The sequence below is a fragment of the Harmonia axyridis genome, chromosome 1 (assembly GCF_914767665.1).
Source record: "Harmonia axyridis chromosome 1, icHarAxyr1.1, whole genome shotgun sequence".
Lineage (NCBI taxonomy): Eukaryota > Metazoa > Arthropoda > Insecta > Coleoptera > Coccinellidae > Harmonia > Harmonia axyridis.
Window position 1 is genome coordinate 15,791,001 of NC_059501.1, and position 22,049 is coordinate 15,813,049.

The 22,049-nt window shown below is 33.7% G+C and overlaps 1 protein-coding gene across 2 annotated transcripts in view; it reads left to right on the plus strand.

Annotated features, from left to right (window-relative positions):
• Positions 1-1,040: 1,040 nt before the first annotated feature.
• The window catches only part of LOC123683162 (synaptogenesis protein syg-2-like), a 554,553-nt gene continuing 533,544 nt past the window's right edge, over positions 1,041-22,049 (plus strand). For both annotated transcript variants that reach the window (XM_045622065.1, XM_045622072.1), the window contains exon 1: positions 1,041-1,426. In XM_045622065.1, the coding sequence (XP_045478021.1) occupies positions 1,294-1,426 (133 nt within the window). In that variant the 5' untranslated portion in view covers positions 1,041-1,293. The remainder of the gene's footprint in view (positions 1,427-22,049) is intronic.

The following is a 22,049-nucleotide window of genomic DNA, read 5'->3' on the forward strand; positions in this document are numbered from 1 at the left end:
TTAAAAACAGGTGTTTTGCTGAAAATATTTTGTATTCAACAGTAACTAGTTTCGAATGCAAAATCGTAGGAATTTTTCGTATGTTAAATAGTGTTGCTTTCGTCTTTGTGAAATACATTCATCCCTCATTCAATTAGGGTAATAGGCAATGCTGCTTATATTGGCTGGGTTGCCATGTGTTATTTGTTGAACAGGCGGCTTAGTAAAGACGGTTTGGAGATTTTTATTGCAGGGAATGTTGATAAACGCAGCGGAGCGGATCAACGTCATGTTGAATCAAGAGTATATTTTTTCAGAAATATGGAAAGGCGGCCACAAACTGGGCTAAATTGCCGGCCCTCGAATAGAGGCGCCTGAAACAGTTGTTTCATCCCTAACGCTGGTTAGTCGAGTTATAATGACTTTCAAATTAGCTGATCCTTGAATCGTAGTGTAGTTTCAGCAGTAACTAGTGTTGCATTTTCGTCCGTAACTTATGAGTAGTTTAATGCTTTCTGGGACGTTTCAAAAGACGTCTGCGCTCTTATTGTCTAATATGTAGTTTTAATATTGAATCCCGCAATTTCGAACACGCAGAATTTCAGAGGGATCCAGCATTTGAGGGAATGGATTCCCTAATCGCAAGCAAAAGTGTATCGATTTTAAAGGCGTTAATTTTCAATAGCAATAAAAATATTTCGCATCAAAATAGCTTGTTTATTTTTGGTATTCTCAAAACATAAATAATAACCCTGGTGTATCACCAAAAAAAAAAATCAAAACTTGAACAGCTCATTCTGGGTGTTGCAGTTTTTTATTCAGTATATTAAAGCAACATCTTTAACATTCCGTCCATCCTCGTCGAAAAATCCGTCACGCAGTGCCGATCGGGCATATACACCTATGTAGCATAGTTCCATGTTCAGCGGAAAATCCTAGCCGATTACCCGATTATCTAAGGTCTAAGGTAAACTACCCCTAAAAAGCGGAGTTCTCGCCGGCGACCGACGCGCATCGCTACAGCTACAGCTATTGGCCGGGCGCGCACGCTGCGGCCCATCGCCGTCAGTGGCAATTCTTCCGCTGCGTGGTGAGCGTTCCAAGCCTTCCGCGCCAAGGCCCGCTAGATCGCGATCGAGCTCAGCTACCGGTGTTTTCGGACTCCGATAAAATCTGAAGCAGTTTGTTTTGTTGTTTACCCGCCTCTTGCAAAACGACTTTCGCGGACGGGGAACAGTGGCATAGTGATCGGTAAAAAAAACTAGTGATTATCCTGATTGATTGGATGAGCTTGTTGTCCTCGTGAGATACAGGATGGCAGCTTCGATACTGAGTGTTATGAAAGATGTTACTGGTAAAAACGTGTTGGTTTCGGTTGTTGTGGTTTTTTTGTGTGTGGTAGCAAGGCCGCCGATGACTGTAGCCAAAATCCTGGATAATGAATCTGGTGAGCTACCTTCATGTTTTGGTGGTTGTCATGGTGATGTTAAATGTATAATTTAGTGTTGTCCGAGTTTTGGGTTGGAAATCGAAGATAGTTAGTGGGAGCGTATTTGTATTTGAAGGATGTCCAGCCAGAGTAGTCGGAATTTTCACATATGTACTTAATCATATGTGTTAACCTGATTTACTTAAGTTTGGAACCTAGGAGAACACTCATTAAAGCCTAAACAATTCAGAAAGTTACTCAGTTTACCATGAACCAATGCAGAGATTATTAGGATAATGTAACAACGTTAAAATGGATCAAAATTTGGAAAATATCATAAAATTTGTAGTTTTTCAGTTGTCCAAAGTAACTAAATTCCCCACTATTTCTTCTGTTAATTTCGACATATATCTAAATTGGTTTTGTAATATGCGAATTGAAAAAATACCCATTAAAGTAATACAATAATTTTCCCCATTAGTTATTATTTCCCTCAATTTAAAATTATTTTCCAGGGGATAGAAGAAAAATATATTGAAAGATATAAGTATTTAAGTATTTTAAAATTGAATTGAAAATCAAATCAAAATGACGAAAATGAAAGTTATTCAAATTATATCCAAAAAATATTTTTTAATAAAAATGAAAAAAAATCACAAGGTTTTTGAATATATTTTGAATAACTTTCATTTTCGTCATTTTGATTCGATTTTCAATTCAATTTTGAAATACTTATGTCTATATATTATATCATATATACCTAATAGGGAAAAATTATTGGGGGATTTGTAAGGAAATAATTCTTCCTCGAATTTTTCCTTTATTTCATTTAAATTGCTGAATCTCGTATCGAAATGAAATGGCGCTCATTAAAGTAGAACAAACTTATTTAGGTATTTTCGTCCGAGCTTCAGTCAGAAATCGAAGAAAATTAGTGAAGCCAGATACCTAAGTCATAATTTTCACATACTTAACCAAATATGTGGAATTCTGATTTTCCTGAGCTCTGATCCGTCGAGAAGAGGTAAAATTCAAATTAAAAAAATGCTAATGAAATTGATTAAAAATTCTATTTGAAACCTATAACTTTTCTTCATTAGGTATTATTATTACTCTTCATTCAAGTTCTCTCATATCCAGAATCGAAAATATATGACATGAATATGAGCATAAATATTTTAAAATTGAATTTTTGAGAAAATTTTCGAAACTCAAAAAGAATTGACGCTAAATGCAAATAAAACAAATTATAATTAGGAACCTTGTGATCTCTTCCATTCTTATGATTCCCGTTCATTCCGCTTTTATTCATTGCTGTTTTCCGAAGACAAAAAATTTTTTTCAAAAATTTCAAAATTGAATTTCTAAACATCGTACCTATCAAAATGACGATTATTGAAAGTAAAACAAACTCATTCATTATCGGCAGAAATCAAAATGATATTAATGGAATCGTTGTCGAATTTGAAGCATTTGCCGCCGAGTTTGCCGCCAATGAAGTCGTAATTTTCAAATACTTAATCATATGTTGAAACCTTATTTATCTAATCTATGAACATTTTAGAAGACTCATTAAAGCCTAAAAGATATATGGAATGAAAATTATTAAGCCTACCCTGACCTAATGGAATTATTATTCGATAATGTATGAAAGTTACAATGATATAATAAATCGTATAATATAAATTTTGATCTCGATTTTGATGCTCATCAACTTCATTCAATTCCCGTTTATTTTTCCTATTAATTCTCATGGGATATTTCAAAATTTAATTTGTAACATGCAAATTGAAATGATTGAATGAAATGATGCTCATGAAATTAATATTAATTCTCCAATAATTTCTCCCCATTATAGGTATTATTTTTTTTCCTTCATTCAAATTCTTCTTCCGGGAATAGAAAAAAACATAAGCAAAGGCATAAGCATAAACGCTAATAAAAGGAAACAAATTGAAATCAATCCCCTTGTGATTTCTTCTATTTTAATTATTTTCCTTCATTTCAGTTCGATTCATAGCTGTGTTCCGAAGAATACAAAAAAAAATTTGAACATAAATTCCGAGATAAATTCGAATTTCGAAATTACAATTCTTCAAAGTGAAACAAATTCTCTTAATATCCCAAGAACCCTCGCAAGAACTCTTCTATATAATTAAAATTTCCCCTCATTCAATTTCAATTGTGTTGGTCTTCCCCGAAAAAAAATTGACAGCCTACTAATTTTTCTACGATTCTTCTTTTTTCATTTGAAAAAATTTTGATTGATTTCGAAATATGCAAAATCTCTCAATTTCCTTGCAGTAATTTTGTCGATTCATCCGTAAAGTAAAAATTATCCTGAAATCCCTTACCTAATAGAATTCATGTAATCCAAACTGAAATAACACTACTTACTAAATATCAACCAAATTTCAATTATCATCTTAATGACCTCGTTAATGGCATTATGATCATAAATATTATAACCTCTTTTTCAAGAAGGAACAATAAACTGTATCTTCGATGAACAAAATATATCTGCATCTTGTTTCTTGGTCGAGGGTGATGTTTTCAGTCGTAGAATATAAATCTTTTGTTTCATAGACAATTCCGAACTGATATATAAAACATCGTAAATTCAAAAGCAGAGCCATCTGCAATGAAGAATGTTCGACTAAGTAATATCACGTATATTTCATACTGCATGATTTTATGCAGGATAGGTTTTCCGCGATTCTCAGCTTTTCATTTTTATGAATCGTAAATTCTTGCTTCTGATTTTTATTTCAACCAAATTCAAACTGATATGTTGATTGTTTTCATGGAAAACAGTGGACGGTCACTTCGATATATTGTTTTGAATATTAAATCTTTGGACTCGATCCCGAAAATATCTGAACTGTCTTTGATGTTCTACATTTTACGATTTTTGTAGGATAGAATGAAATTGTATGCTCTTATTGTACCGTCAAGAAAAATCTGATTGCATGAAATTCAATACAAATTGATCTTTCAAGTTCATTTATCGAATCAATGAATGTAAAAACTGAAAATCCAAAATTTAAATTTTGCAATTTTGATCAAAAACTTTTGAAAACTCAGTAGAACGTACGACCAGAAAATTATAAAATATTCGTATTCTAACTGAACACTTCAACAATTTATTTCTTGCTGAAATAGAATTTTTTATTTTGATGAAAATTGTTTCGTATTTCAATTTCTGATATCAGTATGAGAAGTTCAAAATGCAAGAAAACCTCGACATAAAATGAATATTCGTTAACTAGTTAACAGAAAGCGAGACAGAAAGTTAAATTTATAACTAACCGAATACTAAATATATTCGTTTACTTGCTTTAGAAATGGCTAACGTATTTATATAGTCTTTGACCGATTTCAAGTTTTCAAAAATATATGATGAATATTATAAAGAAGGAATAAAATAATTTTTTTTTTGATATAATAAACACTGTGGGGAGAAAACTAATTTCATTGGATTCAAAAAAGTTAGGTGAGCGATTACAGGGGTTAACATAATTTGGATCCCAGGTGTTCTTCCATGTTTATGAGAATAAGTTCAAATGAACCGTGACATGAAAGTCTATTAGCCTTTAATTAGTCGAAAATACATGCGGCATGTGGGTCCAAATTCGATGATGATGAAACAGTTTCCCCAATTATGAGAGTAACTCATCTGTTAATTAATCTTATATACAATTAATGTTACATCACTAAACGAACACTGTTTCTGCTACATACATGGAGGTACGTGTTGTCATGTTCGACATGAAAATTATGTATTGGTTTTCTCCTATTCATCCCTATCAAAAGAGGATTGGGTCACTTAACATTTGAAGAAGAATTGACATAAAAATAAGTGTTTGATTGAAACTTTCTCGTTGATAAACCTTTTTCTCGTATTATTGCACAAATAGCCAAATATCGATTTTAATATTTCCGAGAATATTTCATTTTTATTATATCCAATTATGTAATAATGTGCAAGCAAGTTTTCAGGTCTAGAAAAATGATGTTTTCGTATATTCGTAATTATAAGGAATTCAATCAATATTTTTTCTATCTGAAAAATTTTTGAAGAGGTTATTAGCCTCAGAAAAATAATTATTTCTGCTTTTTATCGAAATTTTCGGATCGATTGATTAATATTTCTAGTGAAACTTGGAAACTAATGAATATGTATAATATAAAAGTGAAATGAAAATTTACATTCACTTAATTATTCGGAAGCCAAAAGTTTTCGAAGAATTATTTGATATTATAACTCAATTGAAAAACACAAAGAGATTCAACAGAAGATAAAACATAATTTTTGATTCGTATGCCCGATAAAACTAAAAATATGAATAGGTTGTAATGCTTGCGTTTAATATCATCAGGATAAAAGGGAAATTTCATGATCAGTTATTAGTGGATTATTATTCAAATATCCATTTCACTCAACCAGAATTATAACTAATAAGTTCCTGAACTCGAGCCTGATATCATTTTATAAAACTCTCGATAAAACTTAATTCAATTCACGTCAGTTTTTACAACATAAGCTGAACTGAATCATGATGATATACAGGGTGTTTCCTAAACATGCGGCAAAAATTCAGGGGGTTGTTCCTTGGACTATTTTAAGCATGTTTTGTCCTTGGATGATTTTTGAAAAACCTCTTTGTTTCGAAGATACAGGGCGAACAACATTTTTCATATTTTTAAAATTAATAATAGTTTAAATAAAAATGCTTACCGCAATGTGTTTACTAAGTAGGTGCAATTTATTTTTAAATTTGTTTAACAACATTCCAATTACTAAAAACGGCCAGTTTTCTGACTAAAAATTGATAAGTGCAGATGGTAAAGGAATACATCATTGCTGGGTGTAACTTAATAAGAAATGATCCTGGTGTTTTTGAAAGGGTTCGGCAGTCAATGAGGAGAAGATTGGATGCTTGTATGCTGGCTAGAGGTGGTCATTTTCAACAGTTTTTGTAGGTTGAGTTGAATTTTCATGTAATTTTTCATAATAAAATGTTATTATCTGAAATTTTGTTTCCCCTATATCTTCGAAACAAATAGGTTTTTCAAAAATCATCAAAGGACAAAATATTCTTAGAATAGTCCAAGGAACAACCCCCTGAATTTTTGCCGCATGTTTAGGAAACACCCTGTATATACTCAACCAAAGAAGAATCCAAAATCTCATCCTGAACGGGACCATCCTCAGGGCCATCTAAAGCAAAAATGACAGGCTTCCAGAAAACTCGCGATTTTCAAGTCTTGATGATGAAAATCAAACGTCTCATGAGACTCAATGCAATATTTTGTCCAGTTTTTATTTCTACAATAACCGAGACAATAACGGAATTATGAAGCATGTATTAATAAATAATCGATTTGACATTATAGGAAAAAATTCGAATCTACCAACATGTTTTGTAATTTTATGTAGATACCGAAATTTCTATAGGGACACCCTCGGGACACCCAAAAATGAGTGAATTAGTTTGTTTCAAGAAATAATTGGGTAGATAATCATTTATTGAGCCAAATTCGTTATGAATAATACATATTTTCGTTGAAATGAAACATAGATGACCTTTTTCGAGTAATTTGAGATTCAGTAATCTCCATCAAGTAAAAAATGTATAAAAAAATTATTTGTTATTGAATATGAATACGTTTGTGAAATCACATCCCAGAAGTGCTTTGGAAATTTTTTTTTATCCGGCTTTGACATATTTTTAACCTGTCAGCTCCATCATGCAATGATTCCTTCCTAAGGAATATTATTAAAGTATCACTATATATAAACCTAATGACCAACAAATGGAACCCTATATTATACAGAAGCTTTCTGCTTCTGAATTGAAGAATAATTGTCCAGTTTTCGTGAAGGTGCTTTTCTGGCATTTAGTCGTTTGAAAAAACTCGAACACAGCATTCAACAAATTGATGAACATTACTGAGGTGAGGGAATGGTATTCCCTTGTATCTGTTGCATCTCACCAGTTCATTAGTAGGTAAATTGATCTACAGGCGCATTAACGTTTCGACAATAAGCCTAATAGTTCAGTGACGGAACGACATATGTACATGTAATGACTTTCAACATGAGGATAATGTACTAATGTTCTCTTTCACTGAGTCGAAAAAAAAAATAAGGACATTTGGTACACCTGTATATAATGGGAACATATTTTTTTGTACCATGTGAGTTTATTTGATCTATTATGGTCAAATTACATTCGTAATTTTCCTGTTATACAGCGATCATTTCAATTTTCATAATGAGAACAAATGAGTTCACTTTCTGACATATTTCTAAAACAAATAGCATGTGCATTCCTATAATTGAACAATGGCATGGTATTGAAATGATAATGCGTAAGGAAATAATCATATAGATACATTGCTACAGCCTTTATCAACATGACAAAAAACATTTATTCGAAAATGATCTAATGAATTAAAAGGAAATTAATTCAGTTTTAATTTATCACTCAAGAATGGATGAATCGATTTCTGGATTTGTCTTTATCCCTAATAGCAGGATAAATATTATCAAAATATCAAAAGAATTCCGGAAACAAAATTTGAATAGGAAAATTAAGAGACATTATTCATCATCTACATTGCCGTCCCGGGTCCTTCAATATTATCTGATAGCATGTCAAGATGTCAAGAGAGTTATTTTTGAAGGTTATGGGACTTTCTTGACGGATGATCATGCAGTGGGATTCAAATTAGTCCACAAAAGGTTCTTCTGCATTCGAAAGAAAGTGAAATTCTAGGTGAAATGTATAATTTTGATATGATATTCTTGAATTTCGGCATGGGTGAAAATTGGAATTCGAAGATTGCGATTTCAAATGAAAATAAGAAAATATCTTAATTTTTAAGGAATCAATAGTGTCACGAATGCTAAAAGTGAAACGAAAAGAACAACGTCTGCCTGTTGAAACATGAAACCTCTGTTATTGTAACCACCGAGGTAACCACTGATTTCAAAACATCGATTCATATTCTGTTTCATTGATTATAGAAATTAATTGGATCGAATTAAAAGTTCGATGCTTCGCTTCTCAATCTTGATAATTTCAGATATCAAGGTACTGGTTCTTGATATCTTCATGTAGGTATTTAATAGGGTATTTATGAATTGTATCAAATGATCTGAAACGGCAAGGTCATCCGGTTGCAATTCAAAATGAATACTAAGTTTAGTGTTGAAATACAAGCAAAAAACTGTATTTTCTCGGGTATTTTTTGTTTTGCCGTTATTTAGGAGTACTCTCAATTCATGCAGTTCAATAATTCCGTGAACGAATTTTCATATTTCAATATATTATCGCTGCAAACTAGATCTCAGAAATTTCTGGTTGTCATCTGTCTTAAGTTAGTATTTGCGATTTTTTATTGGAATTTTGTTTTTAAATCAGCTTCAAGCACATACATACACTGATTCATAAATACATTACATAAAAACCTTCTTCTGCCTAAAAGGAAAAAAGCATCCCTTATACGGAGTCTAGGAACTTCTTATTATAACTCCTATATCGACAGTATTCAGATGATAATAATTATTATCCTCGTTATTATCCCATAGCTGATTCAACTTATCTTATATATCTATTCAGTAGATTAAAAGGATCTACATCATCTAAAGTTCCAGCCAATTCCACCAAAATTGCAGGTTACTTTGGAAGAATGAAGCATATTATTTGTTCATTGACGTCACTGATGACGAATCCCTGATCAAATTAAATACTGTCCGTCTCAAACGGAAAAACCTAAAATCCATAAATTTGGGTTCTTGAATGGACAAACATCTTCGGCAAAATACTAAACGTTATTTTTCTGATAATTTCAGAAGTACGAATTCGATTGAAATTAAATTTTACATCCTTTCTCAATATCTCATGTTGATCGTGTTATAAAAAACATTATTGAGATTTTGCGTGTAAAGGGATTTCGATAGAAATGATACAATTCAAAATGATTATAATTGAAACACTTATTATTTTCGACATTTTTTATGTCATTTGTGTTCTGTTATGCCATTCAATTATTGCAAGATACACGTTTCATTTAGAAACTAAAGTTGAATTGTTTTATCAAAATAAATTTTTGAATATTGAAAGTGATGTAAGAAGAATCCATAAAATACATTATTCAGTTGAGCGACTAAATATTCGTCGAACAAATTTGTGAGCGAATTTCCTCAACATACAAGAGCACTAGTGCCAAGTACTGAGTCATACATTCAATCTTGTCTGAAATACGACGAATATTGAGTCGATTAACTATGTTCCATGAATTATGTTCCATGAATTCCAGGGGCGACGCCAGTTCCAAAGAATAGGAGAATAGGATTTTTAAGGGGGCCAACATTTCCAGGTCGATCTAGTTTAAGTTAAATTTATATTGTATTTTTTTGCTCATGCGATATTTCAGGGGGAGGGGGGCAGTAAAAAATTAAGGGGGCCCCAGTCACACAGATAAAGTTTTTCTCAGTATTCAAGAAAGAGTAATGAAGTTGTTTAAACAATTCGACAATTTCTCAATGAAAAAAAACATCGATTGCTCATTCATTAATATGATTATACAACTCATGTTTCAAATCCGTCGATTTCACATTGTTACGGTGTATTGATAAGTTAATATACTACTTGATAACGTGGTATAATCGTTTTGGTGTGTCTCCTCTTGCCATATAATGATAATTTCCATAGTAACATTCTTGGATGTTTGCCTAAAAATGAAAGTCAAGCTCAGTGAAATGTCATTGAATTATCAAAATGCAGTGCTTTGGTTAAAGTTATTGAAATTATTCGTTATATAATCGTAATGAATACCTCTCGAGCATAGACAATATATTTCGATTATACGAAACTCTTCACTCGAAGTAGTTCGCGAAACACCACTCGAGCTGCGCTCTCGTGATGTTTCGCGAACTACGTCTCGTGAATTGGTGTATAATCAAATATTGTCCATGCTCTAGTGATATTATAACTGAATATATGTACCTACCTATAAAGCTTTATGGTCTCCCGAAGCGTAATTGTCTAATGAATGAACGAGCTCTCAAAAGCTTCTGACTTTATCTGGATCTCGATCTGGATGCTTTCCTCATTTAAATTTCTCAGATCAAAGAATTAGATGCAGGTATGGGAAAAAAAATTTTTTTTTTCATTCAATACCTTTAATCGTACGTTTTGCTGATCTAGTAGTATAATGTTATTATTTATTTTAATTTTTCTATTCTTGAAACCTCACAATGAATTTTGGTTTTATTTAAGTAACTGTGTATGGTCCCGAAAAGGAATACAATATCAAGAAAACTTCACAAACGAGATGGAACTACTCACATAATAGGAATTTACAGGGTATCGAACAGAAACGAGCCTTCTGTATCAATCGGTCTAGTTGGGCAGGAAGTTGTAGGAATTCGAGGCTGTGTTTCCACCTGATTGTCGAAATTCCATGAATAAGTTGTTGGTTTTCCGGATTGTGTTCAGGGGGGAAAATGGAGGCATAAAGTGCGAAAATACGAGATCTATCCAGGAAAGGGAGGGATCCTCACTTGGCCCAAATCACACGTTGGAAACTATGACGTCTTCGGGACAATCAGATCCAGGTGATAAGAGAAGAACGACGTTTTGTGAGAATGGTCCACGATGTGATTCAGTGTTAACAAGAATTTGAATTTTACTTTTAGATGAGACTACATGCCGTATGATGTTCAGATTTTCAAATATTACACGAAAACTCCTTATTTCAATTAATGAATGAAACCAGAAAAGCCCTGACTTGGCGTGTCAGAAACTTTAAAGCTTTATTGCGGACTTGAAAATCAAACCATATATAATATAGAAATATATTAGATGTAGTTAAAAGAAATCCATTATTTCCTAATAGATGACTTTCGTTATATGTATCTAGTGTTGTATAAATCTGTTTTCAGTAGATGGCGTTGGAAAGATATGATTTCGTACTACAAAAGCTCTTCTGACATTTTTGTGATTAGTTGACACAGTTCAGTTTGAGCGTGCGTCGAAGATGGTCACTAGCAAAGAGAAAGTACGCTATATTTTACAGTTTTTTTTTCGATGAAGGCGGGAATTCAAGCCAGGCGGCTGAAAATGTGAATAGTGCTTATGGTGCTGATACTGTAACAGTCAATAACGCGAAATTTTGGTTCTGTTGATTGCGTTCCGGAAATTTTGATTAAAAAGATGCATCACGCACTAGAAGGCCAATTGTCGACAAAATCATGGACATTATTATCGAGTCCGACCCTCATGTAAGCAGTGTTTCTATTGCCCTCGCTATTGCCCAAAAGCTGAAGATTGCTCAAAAAACTGTTTGGAACTTTTTGAATAAGGCTGGTGAGGATGTATGTGTACCACACAAGTAAAGGCAAAAAAAACCTCATGGACTGAATTTCCATTTGCGAATCGCTGTTGCATAGCAACAAAATCGATCCATTTTTGAAGCGATTAGTGACTGGTTATGAAAAGTGTACCATTCTGGTCGAAAAGCGGTGAGCGCCAGGAAGATTTTGCTGTGTGTTTTGGTGGGATTGGCAGGAAATTATCTACTATGAGCTGTTCCCTTACGGCACAACTGTTAATTCGGAACTGTACTGTCAACAATGGGACCAACTGAAGGAAGAAATCGCCCAGAAGCGACCAGCTTTGGTCAATAGGAGAGGAATTGAGTTCTATCAGGACAACACCAGGCCCTCGACCTGACCAGACACATCGATAGTGACTCGCCAAAAGCTTCGGGAGCTTGGTTGTTTTTAATCCGATAACTTTAAAAGTATGAATTTGATTGAGATCATTTCAAAATATTCACTGACTTCACACCAAAAGTGCTTAAATCTGGAAGGTGCGGGGGCCACTGAAGATGCTGATACAAAGAAATCACGTGGCTAGGGATCATCGCTTGGATAATAGGGTGTGGATGATAAGCTGTGTGTATTGTAGCATCATCTTACTGAAACAAGAAGCTCCATACATCATTCTCTGAAAAAATTCATTGTATTAAAGAATGAAGAATGGCAGTTCTCAATATGTTTTCATACAAGGTACTTTTTCAATAATATAATGAAATTTTATATCCTATTCATCGATATTATGAATCTCTGCAGAAATATCATTAATGATTCTGAAATTGATGTTGTCTTCGTTGTTTCGAATGAGTTATCAATGGATAGAAGAACTTTTCTCATTAGATGTATAAAGTTGTACATCAACTGCTTATAGTCGATTGAATAATAAACCGTCTTTGAAACAACTCATCAATATGATGAACGACTTTTCATCGTATTGATGTTGATCGATTGAAAAGTGGTGACTGAATTAATAAAAACAATAAACTTTTCCATTGAATTCATGTACACTTTTGGTTCAATGTGCCCTTCACTAGATACCAAAAATTTTCTTGGCCATGTCAAACTACTGGTCAGTGCTCACTATGTATAACGGTGACGCCACCCTCTTTAAAAATTCCAAAACCGAGTCCAAAACAGAGATTCTTGAGCTGTGTGTGAGATTGATGAAGCCGTGTATTATTTCCTACGGTAAAAAATTTTCTTTTAGATTCTCATTTTTTCGCTTAGTATTTTCTAGCGTTAGTAGAAAATGATTCAAACTTTCTATGATTTCACATTTTGGATTTTTTAGAATCAAAATCCGTATGACTAAATCTCGAAATTCGTGGATTTCTTGGCAACAATCTATCGCTATCTAAACTTCAAAAATATTCATACCACATCTGAGTCTGGTTCCTACTAATGTATTATCGAATGATAGTTTGTTTATCGGAAGTATCGATTATCGATAAAACGTACTACATATTTTCGAACTATCAATCGATAATAATTTAGTAAAATCCTGTGGGAGCCATCATAGGGAAATCAGTACTCTAGATTTTCGTGCGTAACATCGGTCTGCTCTGCAAGTAGACTTGTCTGTCGGTTTAACAAAACTGTTATCAACCAATCCAATTGTTGACAATGGAATTCCCAAACACAGACTGATCTCCTATTAATTCGATCCATTCATTGAATTAACAATATCAAATAAACAGATGATAAGCAAAAATGAAATCTTTGCAAAGATTGCAAACTGAAATATTTGCTTGAATAGTGCGTAATTAAAATTTTATAGATCGAGATGGAGAAAAAGAAACTCTCGTGAGTCGATTTAAATAGTTATTTATTATACAAGGGAAAAAAGTATTAGATTTTAGCTCGAGGTTATGTTGTCTCCCGACGCGGAGCGGAGGGAGACAAAAAACCGAGAGCTAAAATCTAATATTTTTCCCGTGTATAATACACAATTTTTTTCTGTGACAGGAAAAACGACAATTTAATAGTGAAAGAACATATTATTACAATATATTAAAGTCAGAATGATATGAAATTTGAATTTTTAAACTAGTAAGCTGCAATTAGACCTGCGTTGCTAAGGGAAACTTCAAAGTAATCAAATATCTGTCAATTTAATTTTGTGATTTGTTTCAAAAATTGCGAACTCAGTTATAATTGTTTAGTAGTTATTTTGTTGAATAATATAAAGTTAAAAAATGTCTGATTCCGAATTATTATTATTCCTTTATCTATATGTAGATAAATATATAACCGGGAAAAAAAGTACTCACTTTTTTCCCGGATATATATTTATCTACATATAGATAAAGGAATAATAATAATTCTACCACACTATTGATGGCTTTTGTTGTTGTGCCAATTCCGAAAAATAAGCCAATAACACTGTCTCCGAGAAAGAACTGCATGTCTTTTTCATTTTCCATTCCATAAATCTTGAATACGCGGTTTCGTAAATTTTCCGCGATTTAGCTGGCAATAATTTTCGTGACGCTACTTGCGCTGCTTCTATCAACTCTAGTGGAGTCAGAGAAAACTCGTAATCTGAAATTTTTTAACTTTATATTATTCAACAAAATAACTACTGAGCAATTATTACTGAGTTCGCAATTTTTGAAACAAATCACAAAATTAAATTGAGAGATATTTGATTACTTTGAAGTTTCCCTTAGCAACGCAGGTCTAATTGCAGCTTACTAGTTTAAAAATTCAAATTTCATATCGATAACATTCTGACTTTAATATATTGTAATAATATGTTCTTTCACTATTAAATTGTCGTTTTTCCTGTCACAGAAAAAAATAGTGTATTATACACGGGAAAAATATTAGATTTTAGCTCTCGGTTTTTTGTCTCCCTCCGCTTCGCGTCGGGAGACAACATAACCTCGAGCTAAAATCTAATACTTTTTTCCCTTGTATAATAAATAACTATTATTCCTTTGTAGTTGTTATCAAGCCTGCCTCTCCGGAATTTTTCAAAAAAATACACATGTGGTATGTACCAACGACTATTGAAATTAATTTTTTTTGTTTACCTCCAATTTCCTGCTCTTTGATTGCGCCGAGGTTTTACGACTGCTTCATTTCCATTTCTTCGGATCGAAATGCCAGTCTGGGGCGTCCTCGACCACAATCATTTCAATATATCGGAGAAGTCCTTTTATCTGAGAGCGACACCGACAACAGGTGCGAAGTGACTGGCAGAAAAAGATTCGAAATTAATATTTCGCGTTTCGAAGCATCACGAGAGGTGGCCTTAAACGGGCTGTCAAATTGTTGTGTGGAGAGAAGGAGGTGTGGATATAACCCGAAGCTCTTCACAATAACGCCGTCATTTCGTCTTCGACTCGAAGGAGCCCATGAATATTCATGTCTTCGCGAAGAAAAATCAGGACAGGAGTGTGACCGAAATCTTTACGTTGGAATTTAACTTTATGCTTTACCTATCTGATGCCTTGGGAATTTCGTCGAACTGTTTTTTCAACGGATAAACTTTATTTTTTTAAGGAAACTAGATTGCTTAGAAAGGTAACCGCTTTCTTTATTATGTAAAGTGATCTCCTGTCAAATTGGGTGAATTTTTGATATGTTATAGTCCAAGTCATTCCAAGTCATTTCGAATGAGAAGTTCAAGAAAGAAAACTATTTATTTTTATTGTCATTAGTTTTGAAGTTATGATACAAACATTTGTTTTTTTCAATGTAAACCATAACAATTTTTATAACAAATAAAATCGCTTAATTTTTCCATTTTCAAAAAAATATAACATAATATGTATATAAATTTTTCATCAAACTATGAAAATTAGCAAAAGTTTCAGTTTCACACGGCAAATCAACCAAGTACATATCTAAAATAGGTAATCTGTGAACTTCAGATAATTAATATTTTCTAAGGTCAACAAGGTTTTCATATTTGATTTTTTCAACATTTTCAAATTGACAATTGTGCTTTAAATGTGAACGAAAAAAAATCTCACGATGTTAAATTTGGAGACCTTATGGTGGCAACCGAATATTTTAATTATCAGAGGTTTGCAGATTATTCTATATAGCCACTTGCGAGGCCACTTTCATAATTTGTCGTATGAAACTAAAATTTTTTATGATTTTTATAGTATGATAAGAAATTCATATATCATGTTATATATTTCTGAAAAGGAAAAAATTAGGCAATTTTGTTGGTTATGAAAGGTTCACATTAAAAAAAAACAAGTTTTTTATTATAAGAGTTTCAACTCACAGACACTACGGATGGTTAAAGGTTAAAACTCGGGTCAAAAGCATTGCTCTTTGGTGTTGTTACATTTGGTCAATTATAGATTGTATTCCAGCTATTTCCAATTTTCAAAGTTCAATCATTCAAAAATGGTTACAGCGATCTACAATCAAAAAATGTTAATGAATTCTCTTCCAGGTACACCTTATTCTACATCACATTTGAAAAATTATACGAAGTTATATTGAACATGTTCCGTACGTTACGTATATTTTTCGAATATGATGTAAAATAGGGTGTAGAATAGGATTCATAAACATTGTTTGATTGAAGATCGCTTAGGCGATTGTAACCAGTTTCGACTAATTAGGAACTCTAAAAATTTTAAAAAGGGCTGGAATACACTGTATAATTGACCAAATGTAACAACCCCAAAAAACAATGATTTAATAGTATCTCCGATTAATGACTGTTCACATCTTGATTACTCAGAATGGTGATGATCATCCAGGATAACGTTTTGTTTTGTTTAACAATATAGAGAACAAATGAGAGTTTTAGGGACATCAAGCGTCAAAACTAGCCTATAGAAAAACTTTTGCATATTGAATTTTTTTGTTAGGAATGACTTAGACTACAACATATCAAAAATTCAACCAATTTGACAGAGAGACACTTTCCCTAATAAAGTGTTCGGTATCCTGAGACTGATAGAAACGCGGCACCGAAGCAGGAGTTTTTTTATTTAGTAGGTATCATTATTAGGATTAATTCTAATAACATCTAACCAGGGTCGCCGCCAAATATTTTGGCGTCTCTGCAAAATAAAATTTTACCGCCCGGCTTTGCCTAATTTAACTTAATTTTCTTTGAAGGAGCCTCTGTTATTCCCCCAGGCATCTTTTCAATTTCTTGTGAAATTGTATTTTTCAAACAACTCAGCTTGTCAAATTTATCAAAAAGCGTTTTGTTGAATTCATCAAAAAATATCCTACCCCATTGTTCAAAAGTATGATGCTCCATATTGAAAAAATAACGTGGTTCTTAAAGGTGCGTTTTGATTGATTTGATTTTTGATTATAATTTGGCGCCCCGGCAACCTGTCCGGTATGCCGGTCCTGGCGGCGGCCCTGCATCTACCTTTTTTTCAGCATTGATTATTTGATATACTAGCAGTACTTATCGGCAAGAGTTGGACTGATCTTAACCAGTAAACACAATTCTACAATAAAACCCCCTCATTTAAGATAAGTACAGCGTCATACAATTTGCACTAACGGCTCGAAACAGTATAGTCACTACTTCTACTCGGCAACAACAAAGGCTCTTCCTCCAACACGGAAAATTCTTCAGACTTCAATGCACCGCGATACCGAGAGCAGTGTGTGAATTTCCCCAAACTATTCAAATTAAGCCTGAAATTACACAGAATGATGAATCGCAAATTCTGGGAAATATATCATCCGCTAAGTGGAATTCTCTGTCTCTGCAAAAGAGCTGGTGTTTCGGCAAACCTATACCAGATAATCATCCTGGTGGATTCATTACAGCGTACAATAAGATCGGGAGATGGAGATGGAAGTGTGTATTTCGACTGATCCTAACTATGCTGGGGTTTAGTAATCCCGAGAACCATTTCAATTTCTGTACACTAAACATGGACAGCGTGTTGGGTGGTAAATAAGATGCAGTCGCATCGCATAATAACATACAAAATATTCGCAGGTTTCTAGAGTCCACTCGAGGATAGAAATGTTCGAATCATTACTGATTCGAACATTTCTACACAGCAATGAGTTGTAGAAAAGCTGAAACTAATCATAGGCTAAATTTAGGGATTCTTTCAGCTAAGTTGCTCGATATTTTAACCAACTACTTCACTTGAGATTTAAGCTCGTGAAAAATTACATACCAGAAATTCACTTGACTTGATTTAAGAAACTGCAACGTTTTTAGGTAAAACATAGATGGTGAATGATGAAATTTGAAAAAAAAAACGAAGGGTTTACAATTTTTTTAATGAATTTGTCAATAATGTGTTCGTCCACCGCGATTATCTATACACTCCCCAACACGTCTCGGCATTGATGCAATAAGATGGTCTATTTCTTCTTGAGAGATACTATCCCAAGCTACCTGTACTTCATGTCTCAGAGCCGCCAAAGTCCGTGGGTGCTGGGGTAAATGTCCAAGCCTTCTACCCATGATGTCCCAAACATGCTTTATCGGCGAAAGATCGGGGGTTCTGGGCGGCCATGGCAAAAGATTCACAAGGGTCGCTTCGAAAAATTTTAAATTAACTGTGGCAACATGAGTTCGGACTTTATCTTGCTGAAATATTGGATTCTCAAGCCGATTAAGGTAAGGGAAAACATATGGCTGCACTTTTTCTTGAAGGTAACGCAGCGCTTTTATGTTACCCCGAATAAGACTAAAGGTGACCTACTTGCATGTGCAATAGCACCCCATACCATAACTCCTACTGTCCGGTGCACATGACGCTCAACATCAAACTGAGGTTCACGTCTTCCTCCCCGACGTCGTCTAACCCTTCTTCGGCCATCATGTGCACCCAAGGAGAATCGATATTCATCAGAAAAGACGACCTGATGCCATTCCACATTGCAATGTTGACTTTATCTGCACCACTGTAATCGTTGCCGGCGATGCTCAACCGTCAGAGATAGCACAAGATGGAGTCGATAATGCTGCAGTCCAAAAGACCTTATTCGGCGGTAAACTGTTCGGAAAGTTACAGGATGGCCTTATTCTGCTAACGACTTATCAGTCGAAGATCGAGTGGTCGCAAATCGGTCTCTTAGTCTTAGACGTCGATCTTGAACTTCATTTGTTCCCCTTCGACTTCCGGTGCCTACTCTTCTTCGATTTTGTTGGGCATTATCAAACCACGCTTGACAACATCGTTACGCCTATGATCGCCAATGTGACTTGTTTAGTAGTTTTCTCGCATTTCTATGATATTTCAATCAGGAAGAAATATTTTGGTAGTTTTTTTGAGTATCAGCTCTAGCGATGAAGGAAATAATGTACGGAGACGGAATGCCTAGACTCGAGCCTAGACTGTTCTCATGAATCAATTCATTGTTGAGGTTCTGCGTGATGCTAGTAAAATCTACGCAGAAATAATAAAATAATAAAACTTCTTTGGTGGCTGTCGGGTGAGAACGTCTACAAATGGTGAATCTACGAAAGGTATCTTATTAAAAACAGATGGTGTAAATTTCATCATCGGGTATTCCATTGAGTGAAAAAAAAAATTACTGGAATTTAATTGACAAATTAAAGTGGCAGAATATTTCAGATTCATCTCGCATAACAGATTTTTTTTTAATGACCTCTATTTTACAGAGATTTTTGCATTTTCAGTCAATTCAATCAATTATTATTTAGATTCATATATTATTGTAATATGAGACTATTGGTGCATATATCCAATTATTAAAATTCGAGGTGAAATTTTAATGGAGAAATAATCACGAAATTAAGAAGAAATAAAAAAATATTGGTAATCATGAATGTTATTGATTAATTCTAAATCTGAAAATTAAAAAAGAGTTTTCATAACATGCGTATTTTTTCAAGTATTTCAGATCCAATTTCAAAAAGTATCTTGTATTCTGTACCTCGAACACTCATGTTCAAAGAATTCTGTGTTTGATTATTTTATGTTTTACATCTTTTCCAGCGATATCTAGCTTTTCAAAAATATTAGGGGAGGAAACTTAACCCAAGTGAAGCTAGCAGAACCACTTTGGAACATTAGTTTTATTTTTGGCTATAATTATAGACTAATTCATTATCCTATTGAAAAATAGGATCATGATTCTTCCATTTAAGCCTCTAGTATATGCTTTGCAAGCAAGAAAGTTCAATCTCTGTGCCTAACAAGCCCTTATGTAAGTTCCACATATTTTTCACAAATACCTGAAAAATCAAATTTCCGTATGATGTGAAAATATGTGGAACTTACATAAGGGCTTGTTAGGCATAAATAACTCGATAGAGTTATTTGTTAATTGGTTACAAATCGATTCAGGCTACTCCGCAAACTTTCAACTTTCCGAACTTTCAGAAAATTATAATTGTGTCAGAGTCAAATCCACGTTCAACTACTTTTCAAATGGATAGGTCACGTATTGAACTTATACCAGATATTTTCGCAGAGAACCCAAAAGTATTATTTTTCATTTATCACTATTATCCAGTAGTTTTGAGAGTAACAGTCTCATGAAATGCATTCAATTTATTTTTCTCCCTTGTTGAGTTGCTCCAAAAGGCTGGGAAAATATCGATCTCAATAATGTCACTGGAACATGTTTCTGTCATCGTAAACGATAGGTGTGGTGATTAGATAACAGCCATCATCTGGCAAGGTCGATGCACGCACAAGAAGTACCGTGGTGTGGCCATCTGGAATTGGTGCAGGAACTCGGAGATATGAAATTGATTGCCATGGGAGAAATACTTTATCGTAAACATATTCAAACCAGTTTTTCAATATCATTAGGTACACCAGTTAATCAGAGTTGATTTATTTTTCTAGCAAAAATTGATACGTGCCCGTATTTTTCTTATATTCATACATGTTTTCCAATAATATAGAGTTTGGTGATAGGTCGAAAATAGAACAATGTGTATATTACAGTAAAAGCGATACTCTCCCGGAGTATAATGTAAATTATTGACCGAGGTGTCAAGCCGAGGCCAACAAACTTTGGACTTAATTTTTCTGAAATCGCAATCAACATCGTCATAAATTAAGAATTTTTTTTATAACGATTTTCGATTACAACCTCATTGCCTCTGAAATTGTTTTCATGACAAACGATTCGTTCATTTTTGTTGTGAATCACAGTTAATTATTTATCTGTTAATTTTCCAAAAATATTAGAAATGGTCAGTGATGATAATGTTCAGATTAGCGGAACACCAACAGAATTGGTAAATGCTGCTGAAAATACTTGGAAAAATGCGTGGGACTTCCAACATTATTGTTAGTACTGAAACTCTATAAACTCATATTTCATAGGTTTAGTGTAGTATCACCCAAGGCCGTTGCCAGAGGGGGTTCGATGGGGTCCAGAACACCACCCCCCTCCCGAAATTTTTCAAAAATAAATGATTCTAATTTCACAGAAAATAGTCTCAATTTTTTCTATTTCATTATAATTTTTTATTTTTATTGATCGCGAACTTCTAGAGGGTCGGTTCGTACATGAACACAATATTCATTGAATTCGTTGATTCCGTGAATATGGCTGATCAAACTTTTGTTTTCCTGTAAGTTTCAAAATTGTAGATTTCATAGGGATGAAAATTTTCATTTAAATTTAAATTTAAATTTCAAGCTTCGTCCTTTCATACAGATCGCGTAACAAGAACCAATGAAAATTCAATAAGAATAGAAAACAAGAAGTAGGAATGCCAGCTTTCAAGATTGGGGGGTCAAGGAGGGGCCAGGGTTTTTAAAAAGGGGTGCCAAAAATTTCCATATCCATATAGTTTACCTTAAATTCTGATATATCTTGATGAGATATTTCCGGGGGACAGCTAAAATTTAGTGGGGCTGGGCTCCCTCTGACCGCTTCTAGCAACGCCACTGTTACCACCAGACAATTAATCAAATTCAAGATGACACATGCAATCTCGAATAACTCTTTGTACCCTTTTGTAACCTGTTCTAGTTGACATGGTAATACTTGCAAATCCATTTCATATTGAAAGCCAACTAATAAACAAACATAATTCAGGAAAACTGTTGACTTAGTTAAGAAATAACCCTCTCGCTTATTCATGCAACAAAACAACTATAATTCAATAATTGCTTGTTTATTAACTGGAAAATACGTTTTTAAGGTGTGTGTTTTTTCCTGGGAGCAACCGATTTGCAATGAATTATTGATGACAGTCATCGGTTATGGCATCTATCGGCGATATATCTGCATAATTATGATGGATATAAATCGATAGGTATTTACATAGCGCTGGTTTCATCAGGTTATGCACCCAGT